This window comes from Cebidichthys violaceus, unplaced genomic scaffold (genome assembly GCF_023349555.1).
Source record: "Cebidichthys violaceus isolate CVI_PGR_0920_01 unplaced genomic scaffold, fCebVio1.0.p SCAF_22, whole genome shotgun sequence".
Taxonomy (NCBI): Eukaryota; Metazoa; Chordata; class Actinopteri; order Perciformes; family Stichaeidae; genus Cebidichthys; species Cebidichthys violaceus.
Window position 1 is genome coordinate 4335017 of NW_027176395.1, and position 16259 is coordinate 4351275.

Sequence of the window (16259 nt, forward strand, 5' to 3'; positions counted from 1 at the left end):
AACAATGTAACAAAAACACAAACCTTCATTCTGACTGGCTCTAAAACTGAACATTTACCACTGAAGACTTTAAACTCTGTATGAAAAGTGACACCGTCTGTCTTTAGACCCTTGAGTTCATGGAAACAGTTTTTAACTGAAGTCACGTTTTGCTTCTTGTTTCTACCATCATGTTGGTCTCTTTTATCCACGACCACGATTGTTCCCAGGCAGCAACATCTGCTACTGAAAAGAGAAGTCAAGTTAATGTGTTAAAGCTGCATTCTCTCTAATGTCCATCAGGGGGCGACTCCTATGATTGTATAGAAGTCTATGAAAAAATGACTACTTATCTCTTTATTTATTACCTCAGTAAACATTGTAAACATGAGTTTATGGTCTCAATCTCTAGTTTCAAGTCTTCTTCAATACAACATGATGTTCATTTAGTAAATGATGGTCCATTTAGAGTCAAATAGACCATAAAGCAGGGTATGCTTTAGGGGTGGGGCTACACGGTGATTGACAGATACCAGAGAGTATACAGCATCTCTACGTCACTCCTCCTCAGTCCAAATATGGTCACTTCCTGTTCACTGGTTGTAAAAACCAAGATGGCGACGGCCACAGTCCACAAACCAATGAGTTTGACGATTACATCCACTTCTTATATAACGTCTGTGGTTCAAACAGTGAACATATGAAGTAAACATGAGTAATACATGTCAGTGATTGTAGATTTCAGGGTCACAGGGAGCTGTTGGACTCATGATGTCGTGTGATGTGATGACTGTCCATGTGTTTGATCAGATCCAACACCTCTTATCATCAAAGCGATTGTCCTGCCGCTGGCTCTGCTGTTGGTGAACGTTGCCCTTTACTTCTACTGTAAGGTACTGACACATCCATTGTTTAGACCATCGACTGAAATGAAGCTCTCGGTCTGTGTTTAGTGAACTGAAGACAGGATTGTGCTGTCATGTCTCTCCAGGCCAACAGGGGGCGGATGCCGTGCAGACAGAACAACACTGAGCTGGATCATTATAACCTGGGTGTTCCTGCAGCTGAAGAAGACGTGAATCTTTAAAAACACCTCACAGATAAAATGTTTCATTTGAAAACTAGACTTGAGAGCAGGTTTACCAGAGTCCAAGCAGCCGGCGTCTTAGAAACCAAAGATTATCACGAACAATGTTACTGTGATGTCTTAGAATAAACATGAAACATTAACATATATCTTCTACATTCTGTATGACAATACTCAATATTGAGAATCTGTTGGTGTTTGTCCTTTAAAACATATAATGAACGTTATGACTTCACTTTAGCACTCCCTTGTGGTTCACATGGCTCTTTTATTGTAATGAGACACATTTTGGCAGCAAGACAACATTTAGCTAAAAGATAGTCATAATAATACAAATAGGAACAACATCCCGCTGGGATCAGGCCCTAAAACCCCATTTATTTGTGATTCAGAATTTTTTACTATTTTGCTCATTGTTGTATAATCATTATAGTTAATTTTGTAATTAAGGATTTTGCTTTTCTTTTATAATCAAGGATTTTTGATATTTCATAAGAATGCTATAATTAAGGATTTTGCTTGTTTGCTTGTAGAGGGTTTTACTTAAATCATATGCATTTTGCTTAGTTTTGTAATTTAGGATACTACTTATTTCATTAGAATTTTGCTTATTGTTGTACTTCATTAATGTTGCAATCAAGGTATTTACAATTTTTCATAGTTAAGGATTTTGCTTATGTCATAGGAACATTGTCATTATGGATTTAGTTTGTTTTTTATAATTAAAGGTTTTGCTAATGTTTGTACTTCGTAAATTGACTTAATTTTGTAATTTAGTAAAAAAAAATGTAATAAAGGATTTTGTTTAAATCATGAGTGAATTAACAAAATTTCCTTTTTCAGTAAGATTTTGCTTATTGTGTACTTCATGAATTTACAATATTATGTAATTAAGGATTTTGCTTAGTGGTCTCCAACAGGGAAAAGGCAGAGATCATGGCCAAGGCATTTGTGAAGAGTCATGGTTCAGATAAGTTGTTGGAAGAAGAAAGAAGGAGAAGGGAAAGAAGAATGAATCAGCATCCAGATGTGTTAGACAGGAGGGAGGACACACATGATGAAATTGATGATCCTTTTACTTTGGCAGAGATGGTGAGAGCAATAAATGGATCAAGACCCACATCACCCGGGGATGATCAGGTATGCTACGTCATGCTAAGGCATTTGGGAAAAGGAGCACTCTTGAAGCTGCTGTGCCTTTATAACAGAGTTTGGGAGGAAGGAAAGTTACTGAGCGCATGGAAAGAGGCAGTAGTGATTCCGATTAGAAAAGCTGGCAAAGATCCATCTAAACCCACCAGCTACAGACCAATAGCACCAACATCTAAAATATGTAAGATCATGGAGAGGATGATAACAGAAAGATTTTCATATGAGCTTGAGAAGAGAGGAATGCCGGCAAGTTTTCAGAGTGGATTTAGGAAGGGAAGGACCACCATGGACTCTGTGATAAGGCTAGAGACTGAAATAAGAAAGGCATTGCAGTGTTGTTTGACATAGAAAAAAGTCTATGACATGATGTGGAAGGAAGGTTTGCTAATTAAGATGCACAAAATGGGAATTGGTGGGAGAGTTTATAACTGGGTAAAGGATTTTGTTTGGAAGAAAAATTCAAGTACGGATTGGGTCAGACATGTCAAATCAATACATAGTCAATACATATGCCTCAAGGTAGTGTGATAAGCCCAGTACTCTTCATCATTAAGATGAATGACATCTTCACAAAGGTACCAGTAGATATAGGTAGGTCTCTGTTTGCTGATGATGGGGCATTGTGGAAGAAAGGAAGGAACATGGAAGATGTAGTCAGAAAAGTACAAGAAGCAATTGATGAGGTTGTGGAGTGGGGGTGTGATTGGGGGTTTAGGTTGTCAGTTGAAAAAACACAAACGGTCTTTTTCACCAGGAAAAGAATCAAGGATGGGATGAGGCTAAGGGTGTATGGGAAAGACTTAGAAAGGGTTGGAACATTTACATTTCTGGGACTTCTTTTTGATTCACGGTTAACATGGGCACACCATATCAGGAGAATAGAGGAAAAATGCAAAAAAGTAATAAATGTGATGAGATGTGTGACTGGTAGGGAGTGGGGAGCCAGTTGGTCAGCATTAAAAACCATGTATGTGGCCTTGATAAGATCTGTGTTAGCCAAATCTCTTATTGGTTAATTGGATGTGGTTCAGGCACAGGCATTAAGAGTATGTAGTGGACCATTTAAAACATCGCCAACACCTGCCCTGCAGGTAGAAATGGAAGAAATGCCGCTGGATTTAAGGAGAAGGCAACTAATGGCAAACTACTGGGCTCATTTACAAGGACACAATGATTGACGAAAAATGAGTGTTGCAGGTGGTCCGGGAGAATGGGAGGCGTCAGAGAGATCACTTTGGTCGGGTAGACAATGACATTGCTAGAGAAGTTGAAGTGTTTGACCTAAGGATAAGCCCCTCAGTAGTTTACTGAGGGGCTCCATGGACACTGGTGTGGCCTGATATAGACTGGTATTTGTTAGATGTCAAAAGAAAAGAAAAAAGGTGTAGTTGATTTGGTAAGTGCATTTGAATATTAAGCTTTATATGGAAAAGGCCTTCAGGCGAACTCTCTAACAAAGGATGGTTGGACTATCATGAACTGAATGGAAGACTGTGTTATGAACAATGGGCAAAGGAAACCACATAGGTGCTAAAAGTGACATTTATTCAGACGTCTTGACATTTGATTTGACATATAAACTTGATGAGAAGCACCTAATATCTACAGAAAATAGCGAAAAGCAAAGTCGACAGAACAAAACGTGAACAGGAAAGTCCAATCATGTTGTAAACAGATGAAGAAGTCATTACTTTGAACTGTAAAAAACAAAAAACACCAGACAGGTTTTCACGCTGGCCCTGAATGCCCCACGAGAGAGAGCGATTCAGTGAGCAGGAGGATGCGATCCATTGTCGTCCTGTCTGTCGGAGCTTATGTCACCTCCACCACCTGCCTCAGCTCCTCTATTAGTGGAGCCAGCTCCTTCTCCAGACTCATGATCAGACCTGAGGACACAGAGTGCAGTCAGGTAAAACTTGATGTTATTGACTCCTCTGACTCCGTGATCTTTGCTCTAGCTCCACCACGCTGTTATGTAGTCCTCCTGGGGGAGGCTCAGTGAGCAGCTGACTCCTCAGCATGGTGTGAGTAACGTGGGCTGTAATTAACAGCGTGGGGCTTTAGACCTTTTGACCGCCACGAGATCACACCCGACATTTCACAAGTAGAGATATTTAACGACGATGCTCAATATCTGTAGAGCGGCTTGAGGAATGAAGTCATTCTTTATCTTCGTACGGATTTACAAATATATATAGATGATACAACTGTAGCGTTCGGGGGTTAGGGTTAGGCTAAGTATGATACGGAAACATGTGTTCTTAAAGGATACATTGAAAAAAAGAAATAAAGTTAAAATAAAGTGTTTTTAAAATTTAAAATGTTTTAACATTTAAAGTAAACTGGACTGAAAAAAAAGATTAAGATTTGATTGAAATCTCCACAACAGTTGACATTTTAGTATTTATGGAAATATTATTTGTCACTGAAGATAAAGTAACAAAATAATATTCATACTGATGACAGAAATATATACTTTAGTTATGTTTAAAAAAATATTATATTCATGTTAGAAAAAAGACACAACAATGTTAAATTTGCTAACCTCATACTGGTAAATATTATGTCTCTAAAATAAATATTATAGGAACATTATACAGGGGTTGACACTTATTTTCTATGGCCGTTCGTTCGCCACAGAGCTTATCCAGTCCGGATATTTGACCAACTTACAACTGGATCCAAAATGGAAGCAGCTATAGTATAGGAACCCATCCCTGCTCAGTCTTAAAGCTATGTGTGCTTCATTATCTCTAGTACTGCTGTTGTTACGGTGAACTGAAGGGAACATTGTTCAATAATCAATGAAACAGAGTTTACCTGTGTTGGCGTTACTGCTGGCAATGAAACTGATGACCAGTGGTAACCGATTGAACTGGACAATCTGTTCAACACAGACACACATGTTACATTATGAGAGGTTCACCTTAAAACTCAAGCACTAAATACATTTGGATGCTCATAAACTACCTGATCTGAGCACTGCTTTTGATACAGCTGATCACTGAATGATCTTAACTACAGTGAGGGATTACACTGGACTGCAGGGAGCTGTGTTTAACTGGTACTCCTCTCATGTTTCTGGCAGAGAGCTCCTTGTTGCAATTGATGATAACTTCTCAAAATATCCAAAATAACCTTTGGGGTTCACCAAGGAGCGATTTTAGGGCCACTTCTTTTTAAATCATGTTCAAAGTGCAAGACTAAACCCTTTGATGAGGCAGCTTTGTGTTGTCTATGAAACACCTTTCATGTTATTTTTGCAACGTTCTGTAAAATGTAAATCAAGGGCACATTTATAAACTCAGTTTTTAACTATGAGTGATACATTTCTTCATTCTGTGTAATTACAGTTATTTCCCTGAGTTACTGACCATTTTCATTTGATCCTGAACTGTGAAGCACTTTGTGTGAGCTCTATAGATGAATCATGGTCGTCTCCTGAGACATTACCTGGTAGGTGTTGTAGTAGCAGATGATGCTCTTGTTCTTGGAGAGGCCCAGCTTGCTGCCCTGATCTGTGGCCAGAGCAAACGTGGACAGGAAGCCGGGTCTCAGAGCTTGGACTGGGGCGTGGTCATTGGCAACTGCAGGGACACAGAGAGAGAGAGAGAGGTTTCCTGTGTTTCGTTACTTCCGGCCTTGCTTATATTCAGGTGATTAACATTATAATCCATTTCTGCCCACAGATCCCTGCAAATGTTACACACTTTTCCTTTAATATGCTGCAGATGTGAGAATCCCCATAACCGCCAGTACTACCTGTCACCTTAACGTCCTGACCAGTTATTGTTGCTGCTTCTGTGGAACCAGCTTCCCGTTTCATCCGGGGGGCAGACACACTCACCACATTTAAGAGTAGACTTAAGACTTTTCTCTTTGATAACGCTTATAATTAGGGCTGGCTCAGGTTTATAGTTAGGGCTGGCTCAGGTTTATAGTTGGGGCTGGCTCAGGTTTATAGTTGGGGCTGGCTCAGGTTTATAGTTGGGGCTGGCTCAGGTTTATAGTTAGGGCTGGCTCAGGTTTATAGTTGGGGCTGGCTCAGGTTTATAGTTGGGGCTGGCTCAGGTTTATAGTTAGGGCTGGCTCAGGTTTATAGTTAGGGCTGGCTCAGGTTTATAGTTAGGGCTGGCTCAGGTTTATAGTTAGGGCTGGTTCAGGTTTATAGTTAGGGCTGGCTCAGGTTTATAGTTAGGGCTGGCTCAGGTTCATAGTTAAGGCTGGCTCAGGTTTATAGTTAGGGCTGGTTCAGGTTTATAGTTAGGGCTGGCTCAGGTTTATAGTTAGGGCTGGTTCAGGTTCATAGTTAGGGCTGGCTCAGGTTCATAGTTAGGGCTGGTTCAGGTTTATAGTTAGGGCTGGTTCAGGTTTATAGTTAGGGCTGGCTCAGGTTCATAGTTAGGGCTGGCTCAGGTTTATAGTTGGGGCTGGCTCAGGTTTATAGTTAGGGCTGGCTCAGGTTTATAGTTGGGGCTGGCTCAGGTTTATAGTTAGGGCTGGCTCAGGTTTATAGTTGGGGCTGGCTCAGGTTTATAGTTGGGGCTGGCTCAGGTTTATAGTTAGGGCTGGCTCAGGTTCATAGTTAGGGCTGGCTCAGGTTCATAGTTAGGGCTGGTTCAGGTTTATAGTTAGGGCTGGCTCAGGTTTATAGTTTGGGCTGGCTCAGGTTCATAGTTAGGGCTGGTTCAGGTTTATAGTTAGGGCTGGCTCAGGTTTGTCTTGGACCAGCCCCATGATATGCTGCTATAGGCCTAGCCTGCTGGAGGACTTCCTAGGATACACTGAGCTCCTCTCTCCTCTTCTTTCTCTCCTTCTGTATGAATTCATGTCCCATTAATGGACATTACTGACTTTTCTTCTTCACCGGAGTCTTTCTCTCCTCACAGGTTTCCTGCCGTGGCTCTGCTGACACCCACTGCTACTCTCATTATATGAATAATTTCTGTCACCTGCATTGAATGTGTTGTAACTCTGTTATGTTGTTCATTCTGTACACATGACATCTATCACACTTCTGTCCATCCTGATAGAGGATCCCTCCTCTGTTGCTCTCCCTGAGGTTTCTTCCTTTTTTTCTCCCCATTAAATGGCTTTTTGGGGGAGTTTTTCCTGTTCCGATGTGAGGGTCCTGGGACAGAGGATGTTGTATATGTACAGATTGTAAAGCCCTGTGAGGACAATTTGTGATGTTTGGCTTTACAAAACAAATAAAATTAAATTAGTGGAAAATGCATGAAGGAGAGAAAAGGGTAGAGGAGGACCGAAGGCTTCAGAAAGGGTTTCTTACCTTTGATAACTGGGACACCGTCCCTGTCGGTTACTATGATGGCATGAAGACCTTCAACACTGAAGGAGAACACACAGTCCATTTCATCAAATAATTCACACAATATATTCTGATGCTACTCTACCATTAGCAGACATCATACACACCTTTGCAGCTGTTTGTACAGATACCTCTTCAAATCCTGCAAAGATAACAAAGTCAGACAAGGTTCTACATGAGTGGCATTCAATTAACTGGTTTATTGTCACGTTCTTCATTAATTCATTCATTAATCTGATGTCCATGCATTCATACAGCCTGTGAGTGAAAGACACTGAGCTCAAACACCGCCTACAGATGACTGTGATTAGCTTGTGATACAACACTGTAGGCTATCTCACATCGCTTATGTTTATTATTAAAAACATTCATCTTAATCATCATAACGATATTAACGACATCATAGCACACATTCATCCAGATTAGACATGACTGGTAACTCTACGTTTTGTTCCTAGAGGGACCGAAATTGAATAACTACACGCACAGGTTAGTGTGTCTGTTGAAACAATACGATGGAGCATTCGTTTAGAATTCTGATGGTATTAATCGTCCAACATAGCAGACGGTCGTGAATGTCCCGATACAGTGTGGAGGACCTGAACGCAGCACACGTAAAGCCAACAAGCTTACGCCATGTAGCACAAACTCTCTTTAAGTTTACGCAACAATACATTCGTATGTGTCGCTTTTGACCTCGAGCTGTACGTTGCCAAAATGCTGTTTACACCGCACACATACATGCAACGTTTTGATTGAACGTTAAATAACGCTGTTACAATGCAGCTTTGTTTTTATCTTTCTCTGTGCGAGGGACAGCAGGGACTCTTCAACGAACTAACTGGAAGAGGAGTGACAGACAGACGGGCTCTACTCACATCAGCCATGTTAGCCGGTGTTTAGTCGCCTTATCCAGGCCGGTCTGTTGGAAGAAAACAGCGTTAGCATATTATTATGAGGGTCCTTTGAAGTGGATTAAAGTATGCTAACATGTTAGCTAACCAGATAACTGGTGATGTGTTGCTGTCAAGTCACTTCAATAGATACAACTAAACTACTGCTTAAGTTAACCTCTGCATGCTAAATTAATTTGAACTTATAACGTAATCGATAAAACAAGAACATAAATGAAAACATGAAACGGGTTCACATACCTTCTTCGACTCCTTTTGAAAAGACTTTATACCTAATAGCTAGCTTTGTTACACACTAGACAAGTGGCAAAGACGGGCACGAGCTGAAAATCACATGACACACTTGTTTTGTTTCCGGGCTAGTGGGGAAGTGTTGAGGAAAGTCAGTACTGCGCAACACTTCTGCCACACTGCGCATTGGCGCAGGATTAAACGCATGACTAGAAGGTATTGTTGCCCTCAAGCTGCCAGGATGGTGGACGCTTAGCTGTAGAAAAAGCACCTCTCCAGCTGTTAGGTGGGACTACTTTGGAACGTCTAAACGCAGCATTGAAACCTACAGCACGAGGCAGGCCAACAGCTGGGCTGTGGGATGATTGTAGTATCATGACTCATTGGTGGAACTCAATCATCAACTCAAAAACAACTCTTATCAGCAATGAACAAATTAAAATCTTAGTATTTTGTATTGGTGCAAAGAGAAGTACACAACAAATTTAATTATTCTACAAGAACCCCCCCCCCCCCCCCATAAAAATCTATATATATTTGAACACAATATTTGTTTACACTGTATACAACATGTGCCCTTTTTTTTGACAATGCTTGTTTTAAAACACCAAGGAAAGACAGTGACATTCTAGGTTTAGTTTAGTTTTAGCTTTTCGTTGGTAATAACAGAATAGAGAGCAGCTGAGCACTTGTCATAATCCTGAGACCAAATCCAAATATAGACAACTATTAATAGAACATCTGAACAGACTGGGCTTCACACGATCTCTGCCCTGACAACACCACACTACTCTGTGAAGTGGCTGGGAGGAAGCACTGTACTGTAGACACAAACAGGTGAGTTCATTGAGAAAAGACAAGCTGTTCATTAGGAACACTCAACTATGTTTAGATAGTTTAGACAGCATAGTGGTGATAGTTCAAAGAACATATTTTGACGGTCGTATTGCTAATCAGTGGTTCTCAAACTGGGGGACACATGACTAGAGGAGAATATGAGGATTGCAACTTAGGTTAAATAGATGTTGGACGCAGCAGACATTTTTGACTTCTGATGAGTACGCCGATGCTAACAAGACTAACAAGAATTATTCAGAAAGTAAAACAAAATGTTGGACAGATGTTTGACAAAGAAGACAAGAAAAACTGGTGGTGCTCATCAGTCAAAAAACTAATTAGGAAGAAGCCTATCTTGTTCTCGATAGTTATACACTACTATTCATTTTTAGGAACCGGACAGTAAAACTGTACATCTATGTTGTGTTATTGTTTACCTTTCTAAAGGAATGCTCCAGTAGCCTATGAGGAGAAAGAGCATGACTTGGGTTATTCATGTAACCAATAAAATATAATAGAAAAATAGCTGTTGAGTGACAACCATGTATAAGCCATTATAACCGAGAAGTGGTATGTGGCACAGCACCACTCGACCTGGACACATCATGCAACTTGTTAGGTCTTTTCTTTAATGTATAGCAGGGGATCCCTGTCACTTTTATGTCTTAGAAAATGTGACTTATATTTGCATAAAGGAGTATGGAATATGCAGCTCGTATTCCTGATAATGTGATTTTGATCAAACTCAACATGGCGTCTTTATTGGGGCGACTGTGGCTCAGTGGTAGAGCAGGGTCGTCCTTCAATCACAGGATCGGCGGTTCAATTCCCAACTCCGCTAGTCCATGTCGATGTCTCCTTGAGCAAGACACTCCATCAATGGGTGAATGATGACATGTACCGTAAAAGCTGAAGACCAGAAAAGCGCTATACAAGTCCCTTTACCATGTTACTTTCTCCTGTATTGTACTGGTTGATACACCATTTTCAAAGCTACTCATGTCACTACTTGACACTGGCTCAAGTATTATTATAGAGTCAGAGAGCGGATTCACCTGAAGATGATCGCCAAGGCACTAATGAAGCATCTCTGTTCTCTCTAACATAATTGAGTGGTCATTTTTTGGCTTGTGGTGAACAGTTGTATTGTGTGTTATTTTGTCTTGACTGATTAGCATGGGGGACCTTCAGCACTTTGAGCAGGACTTCTACCCGACAGGATATTACATAGATGACCAGGGTCAGACCGTGGACCACTACGATGCCTACGATTCCACAAACCCTGCTTATTATGACACGTAAGTATTCAGACTTTTCAGGATAGCCCTCTTTCGCATATCAAGCATTTTTTCAACATATCAAGACACACGCTAATGTGGCAACAAATAAGACTGCAAGATTCGACATGTTTGTAGACCTCAAGGTTACACACTGTTTTTTGTAAGAAACCCTGATTTACAAAACAGCATCCTTATGTAGTTATTTTGGCATCATTTTTATTTGTTTATTGCCATTAAATCACAGCAAAATCAGTTTATTTTGGGTTCATACAGCTGTAGTAAACCAGCCGACGTGTGGCTTGCTAGACAGAGTGAATACAGCTCGATGAAATTCACAGAGCGCCGCCGGATGATGTTATGAACCCTGACACGGTGGCGTTCCCCTAAATATCTGGGACTTCCACAGCATGTACAAAGCAACAACAGTGGTTCTGGTCCTGGTCCTGGTTCTCCCGGCCTTGCTTCTCTCCAGCGGGCCCAACGATACAGGCTAGGCCTCCAGTAGTGTTGTGTGGGAGTCGAAAATGTAGTGCCGTTGCTGATGCGGAAAACGTTCCCTCACCACATTTGTAGAAATCCTCCTGACCAATTTAACTGTGTTAATGATTGATTATGACCATTCACATCCTCAGTGACCCCTGGAGCCACAGATAACTGTACAAGGCATCATGCCAGTACAGATAATATTTAGTGCCCCGACAGCAAAACACTCTCTTTATCGTCTTTATATTAACTTCTTTTTTTTGTGGGTCGATCCGCAGTGGGCTGGAGGCCTCGCTGGAGTCTGAGCTGAAGGAGTTTCTGCTGCATGATTTCACCTGATTTTGTGCGGAATCCTAACAGGTGGCATTGATGAGAAGCATTAAGAATAACTATATAGAAATAACCAATCTTCTCGCTGATCTTGTTTACTCACGAAGGTCATAAAGAGGCATCAGTATTAAATTGAGACTGTTTCATAACCAGTTAAAAGTTCTTCACGGTTAAGCCAAGATAGGTGAGGTGATCATTAACTATTTTGAACGGAACACATTCCAAGAAGCCTGGCATGTAGACGTCGGGGTTGGCATGAAAACACTTTTGGTTCGCTTGATTGTGTATGCGAATAACTTGCCAAAAGGGGTGTTTCTTAGTTCTGTAAGTATGATAACGTGTCGCCAGCATATAATCTTATGAGTGTTTGACCTACAATGTTTGGGTGACTTTTTATTCGTAGGGCAAGGAGCTCCAGCGAGATGCCGAAGAGGGCTGGTGAAAGAGGGCAGCCTTTCTGGACTGAATTAGGAACCTAAACCTATGCAGGGACTAAAACATTTCGGGCCATTTAACCTGGTCCAGATCCTTCTATGCGTCAAGAGATAAGATCACTGCTCCACTGGTTTTCCCATGAGCAGCCTATATAATATTAAAGATTTCTGACACTGAAAAAAAAACCTGACCTAAGTAAAAGTAGGTGTGGCAGGTTTTTGGAAAGCTTTTACTGCAAAACATTAGAGTTTTTACACCAAATAAATCCTTTCTTGACTTGAACATTGCTGATTGATGGAACCTTGAAAGCACATGCAGGATTATTGTAATATTCCTACTTTTAGACTCTTTTAGGGAGGGGTCATATCAATATTTGTTCTTGCAATTGTTTTCAGTGGAGCTCAGGCTTTTGTGCCGGGTGGTCTGGATCCCCTCATGGAGCAGCAGTACACTGGAGAGTTCTACCAACCTGCAATGCTTTCTGGGACTGTTGGAGGAACAGAGTATTCTGAAGAGGAACCTACGCTTCTTGAGGGTAAAAAAGAATCTGCATTTGAACCAATCTATGTTTTCTTTGGGTCATTATAACTACCTATGTTGTATTAGTTGAAATCGAGCAAACAATTGTCCGTTCATAGAGAGATAAGATGTGGTGAATCCAGGAATCAGCTGGGGAGTCAACTAATTATTGAAAACAACATTTCTGTTCCTGTTTAGAGCTCGGCATCAATTTTGATCACATCTGGCAGAAGACACTGACCGTGTTGAACCCTTTTAAGCCTGCAGATGGCAGCATAATGAATGAGACTGATCTGACCGGTCCCATCCTCTTCTGCGTTGCTCTGGGGGTCACTTTAATGATGGTGAGCTACTTGCATAGTAATGCCTATCTCTACCAAGTATAATGCCATTACTAGGAATACTGCTTATTTCTTTATTCTCATATATTCAGGCAGGCAAAGCCCACTTTGGTTATGTGTATGGGATCAGCGCTACAGCCTGTATTGGGATGTACATTCTGCTGAGTCTGATGAGTTCTCTGGCAGTGTCTTATGGCTGTGTGGCCAGTGTCCTGGGCTACTGCCTCCTGCCCATGGTAGCCCTCTCTACATTCGCTGTCTTCTGCTCGTTGCAGTAAGTCCATTCAGTGGTTGTGTGTTAATTAATATACTGTTTCTATTTGTGACTTGTTGGATGTTAAAACTCAAAAGTTGTTGGGCATGGAGGGTGGTCGTCAAAGTTGTTGGTGGGAACAGGAAATCTAGCTCTAAGGGTACTGTGTTGCCCAGCAAAACTGCTGAAGTGCTCTTGAGCAAGGCATGTACACTATCTCTAAGGTGCTGTGAAATGTACAGCTCTGAGATCAAATCTCTAACTTCTATTAACATACGTGCGCGCAATAGGTTGGATATTGGCTCCAGTACTCGTGTTCTTGTGAAAGAAGACAATATAATAGAAGACAATATAATAAAGACACATTTGAAGACATATTTCAAATGTGTTGTATCTATGCCCAAAGAATGCTCCTAAAACCCGAATAATATCGGATATCACATTGTCTTAATCTGAAAATGCTCCATTTAGAATCAGGTTTCATTTGGAATATCCAAACGGAATTTGTTGTCTACATGACCCCTATAAAATTTGAAATGCTGTCATATTAGATAGTGTGCATGTAAACGTAGTTAGTGGTCTGTGGGGGAAATGAATGGGACTTTTACCTCCGTAATCACAGCCACCTGTTACAGCTGCTCCCACTTTACTGCAATGCTCTCAGCTGCTGACACCGATACCACCATTTAACCATCAGCCACCAACTTTGTCACCAGCGCCAGCATCCTCACCATTAAGAGAATGAGCATGTTGGTGGTGTGTTTTAATTCGGACCGACAAAGAGACGGTCAGATGTCACTAACATGCAGGTCTCATGCAGAGCTGAGGTCAGGTTGACTTTCATGCTTCAAATCCCTCTTTTTTTGTTTTCACAGAGGCGTCCTGGGTACAGTTCTGGCCGTGTTAGGAATTTGTTGGTGTAGTCTCTCTGCCTCCAAGATCTTCATCTCCACTCTGGCTATGGAGGGCCAACAGCTGCTGGTGGCTTACCCATGTGCCCTGCTGTATGGGCTCTTTGCATTAGTCACTGTATTCTAATAATCACCAGATTAAACCCGGAGGGATATTTGTATTATTCAAGCAACAACCTTTTTTTATTTCTAGCAATAAAGTTACAATGGGGAAATGTCTTTCACCCTGGTCTATTTGTGTGCCTAAAGCACTCAAGGTGATTGAAAAGGAATTTAGGAACTTGGTGCTAAGATCTTTTCCCAGATGTCTTATTGCTTTACAGAGTGTGAGCAGGCTAGTGAAACTGCCATGAGACCTCTTGAGTACTGTTACAAAGAAAACTCTCCAAACTCTGGACTTTTCATCACTGCAAGCTACTAGAGCATCATCATTTACTGAGCTTTGAGGATTTATAATCATTTTCAAATTTGTGCCTGGTTCTGGTTCATAACATTTTAAACGGAGCTTCAGCTCAAGGCTGAATGGTTTCATTTTGTTGTTTTATTTAATGAAGCTTTATTTCATACTTACATGGCAGATATTTGTCTTATGATCTAAAGCAATACCTTAATGCCTTGCATGTCATTCATTCTGCCTTTAAAGATTTTGATGAATAAATATATATATATATATATATATATATATATATATATATATATCTAATAAGTGTATCTAACATTTCCAGGTGTCAGCTTTCCTTAATATTTCCCTAACAACAGCAACTTAGTCGGTCAGAATGGTGTTATCAGCTGTAACCACCGTATGTGCAGAGCGGTGGCGGTGAGCTAACCAGTGGGTCACGCTCACAGTCACGAACATGCACTAGCAGCATGCGCAGCCGGGCCGAATATGTGAACAAAGCAAGGAGAAGCCCGGCTATCAACACACAGAGGGAGAGAGACTTCATTCTCTGCTCAGGTAGACATTACTCCTCTGTTGGTTGCTTTTGTAATAGTGGTCTGAATGTCATATATTGCTCTTTTTAAATCATTTCCCAGAAAATGCAATTGCAAGTTAATGAGTGTTTCCATACCCTACATAAGGGGTTAGTTCATGGAGATGAACAGCTGGCGGGGCCACTTCTCTAGTTGGCCGTCATTAAACTGTTGCAGGAAGAAAAAAGCAGACGACATGACGTAATCCCAAAAGCAGTAGTGAAACCTCAAACAAACAAAAAACACGTTGAAAACATGATAGAGATATATTTCTGTTAGTTTCATTAATGTCTGGAAGCACAATGTCTCCTCATCGCTCCACACACACCTGATGTTTTAGACTCTTCAGTGGAAGCCAAACAGTCCAACAACTCATGAGGACCAATAACATCAAACTAAAGGTTAAAGTGCTTGGCTCACTAACAAGTTAATTAGTCTTCAAACCACCTCCAAAGGGCAGACTGACAATTTACATGGAACAGAGAAGCAAACAGTTCATCCTGTATCCATGTTTTAAATCCTGCTCCAAATCTGTTCCATGTCAGCAGGTCTGTGAATTTCACCACAAGACTGAAAAACAAGCTGGATTATGATGTTTCTCATTTAGAATGATTGATTGATAAGTGTCCACAGTGTGGAGGCACCATACATGGAGGTATGGATGCACATAGTAATCTATTTTACATTCTGTTTTGAGAGGATGCAGTTTTGTCTGTAAGTTCACCCAAAGTTCTCAAAGAAATCAAAGACATTCCCTGTCATTACAGTAGAGGGAGCTACAACATCAGTTTTGCAACGTTAAAACCATTCTCACTGACTGAATGAGTCACACGTTTCTCTTTAGTTCCACTGTTGGTTTTATGAACTGAGAAAGTTGTAAATGCAACAGAAAGTTGGTTTCATTTCTTGTCTTTTAAGCCTTTTCCAATACACTGCTTTGTCATTTTGTTTGCTGCAGAAACAATTCTGTATTAGTCACTTTGTCCTGGAGAACAAGCTGTGTGTGTGTGTGTGTGTGTGTGTGTGTGTGTGTGTGTGTGTGTGTGTGTGTGTGTGTGTGTGTGTGAATGAGAAGAGAGGAGGATGTCAACAGTCATAGTCCACAGAACTGTGGAGCTTTCAGAGGAAGCAAAGGAACTCATTTCTCACACAGCCTCCATGATGTATGAGGGTCCGAGCAGACTCTGACAACTGCAGTCAGTG

At 41.0% G+C, this 16259-nt stretch overlaps 2 protein-coding genes across 2 annotated transcripts; one reads left to right on the forward strand and one right to left on the reverse strand.

Annotated features, from left to right (window-relative positions):
* Nucleotides 1-3742: 3742 nt before the first annotated feature.
* Nucleotides 3743-8812, reverse strand: lamtor3 (late endosomal/lysosomal adaptor, MAPK and MTOR activator 3). The gene is made up of 7 exons (XM_068717723.1): nucleotides 8702-8812; nucleotides 8426-8469; nucleotides 7655-7689; nucleotides 7509-7567; nucleotides 5672-5805; nucleotides 5039-5102; nucleotides 3743-4104 (listed from the first exon to the last, which is right to left on the reverse strand). The coding sequence occupies exons 2-7, from the start codon at nucleotides 8432-8434 to the stop codon at nucleotides 4031-4033; spliced, it is 375 nt and encodes a 124-aa protein (XP_068573824.1). The 5' UTR covers nucleotides 8435-8469; nucleotides 8702-8812; the 3' UTR covers nucleotides 3743-4030.
* A 636-nt stretch (nucleotides 8813-9448) lies between these two features.
* LOC137877727 (protein YIPF7-like) lies at nucleotides 9449-14300 on the forward strand. Its single transcript, XM_068717791.1, has 6 exons — nucleotides 9449-9529; nucleotides 10705-10827; nucleotides 12453-12592; nucleotides 12775-12920; nucleotides 13010-13191; nucleotides 14046-14300. The coding sequence occupies exons 2-6, from the start codon at nucleotides 10706-10708 to the stop codon at nucleotides 14206-14208; spliced, it is 753 nt and encodes a 250-aa protein (XP_068573892.1). The 5' UTR covers nucleotides 9449-9529; nucleotide 10705; the 3' UTR covers nucleotides 14209-14300.
* The last annotated feature ends 1959 nt before the right edge of the window (nucleotides 14301-16259 follow it).

Excerpts from the sequence above, each read along its gene's own strand:
- lamtor3 (XM_068717723.1), bottom strand. Across the intron at positions 5,806-7,508 it reads CGGTGTCCCAGTTATCAAAG|TTGCCAATGACCACGCCCCA; the intron begins GTAAGAAACCCT and ends GTGTCCCTGCAG. Across the intron at positions 4,105-5,038 it reads CAGCAGTAACGCCAACACAG|GTCTGATCATGAGTCTGGAG; the intron begins GTAAACTCTGTT and ends CTGTGTCCTCAG.
- LOC137877727 (XM_068717791.1), top strand. The coding sequence starts at position 10,706 with ATGGGGGACCTTCAGCACTTTGAGCAGGACTTCTACCCGACAGGATAT. Across the intron at positions 12,593-12,774 it reads GGAACCTACGCTTCTTGAGG|AGCTCGGCATCAATTTTGAT; the intron begins GTAAAAAAGAAT and ends GTTCCTGTTTAG. Across the intron at positions 12,921-13,009 it reads TGGGGGTCACTTTAATGATG|GCAGGCAAAGCCCACTTTGG; the intron begins GTGAGCTACTTG and ends TCATATATTCAG.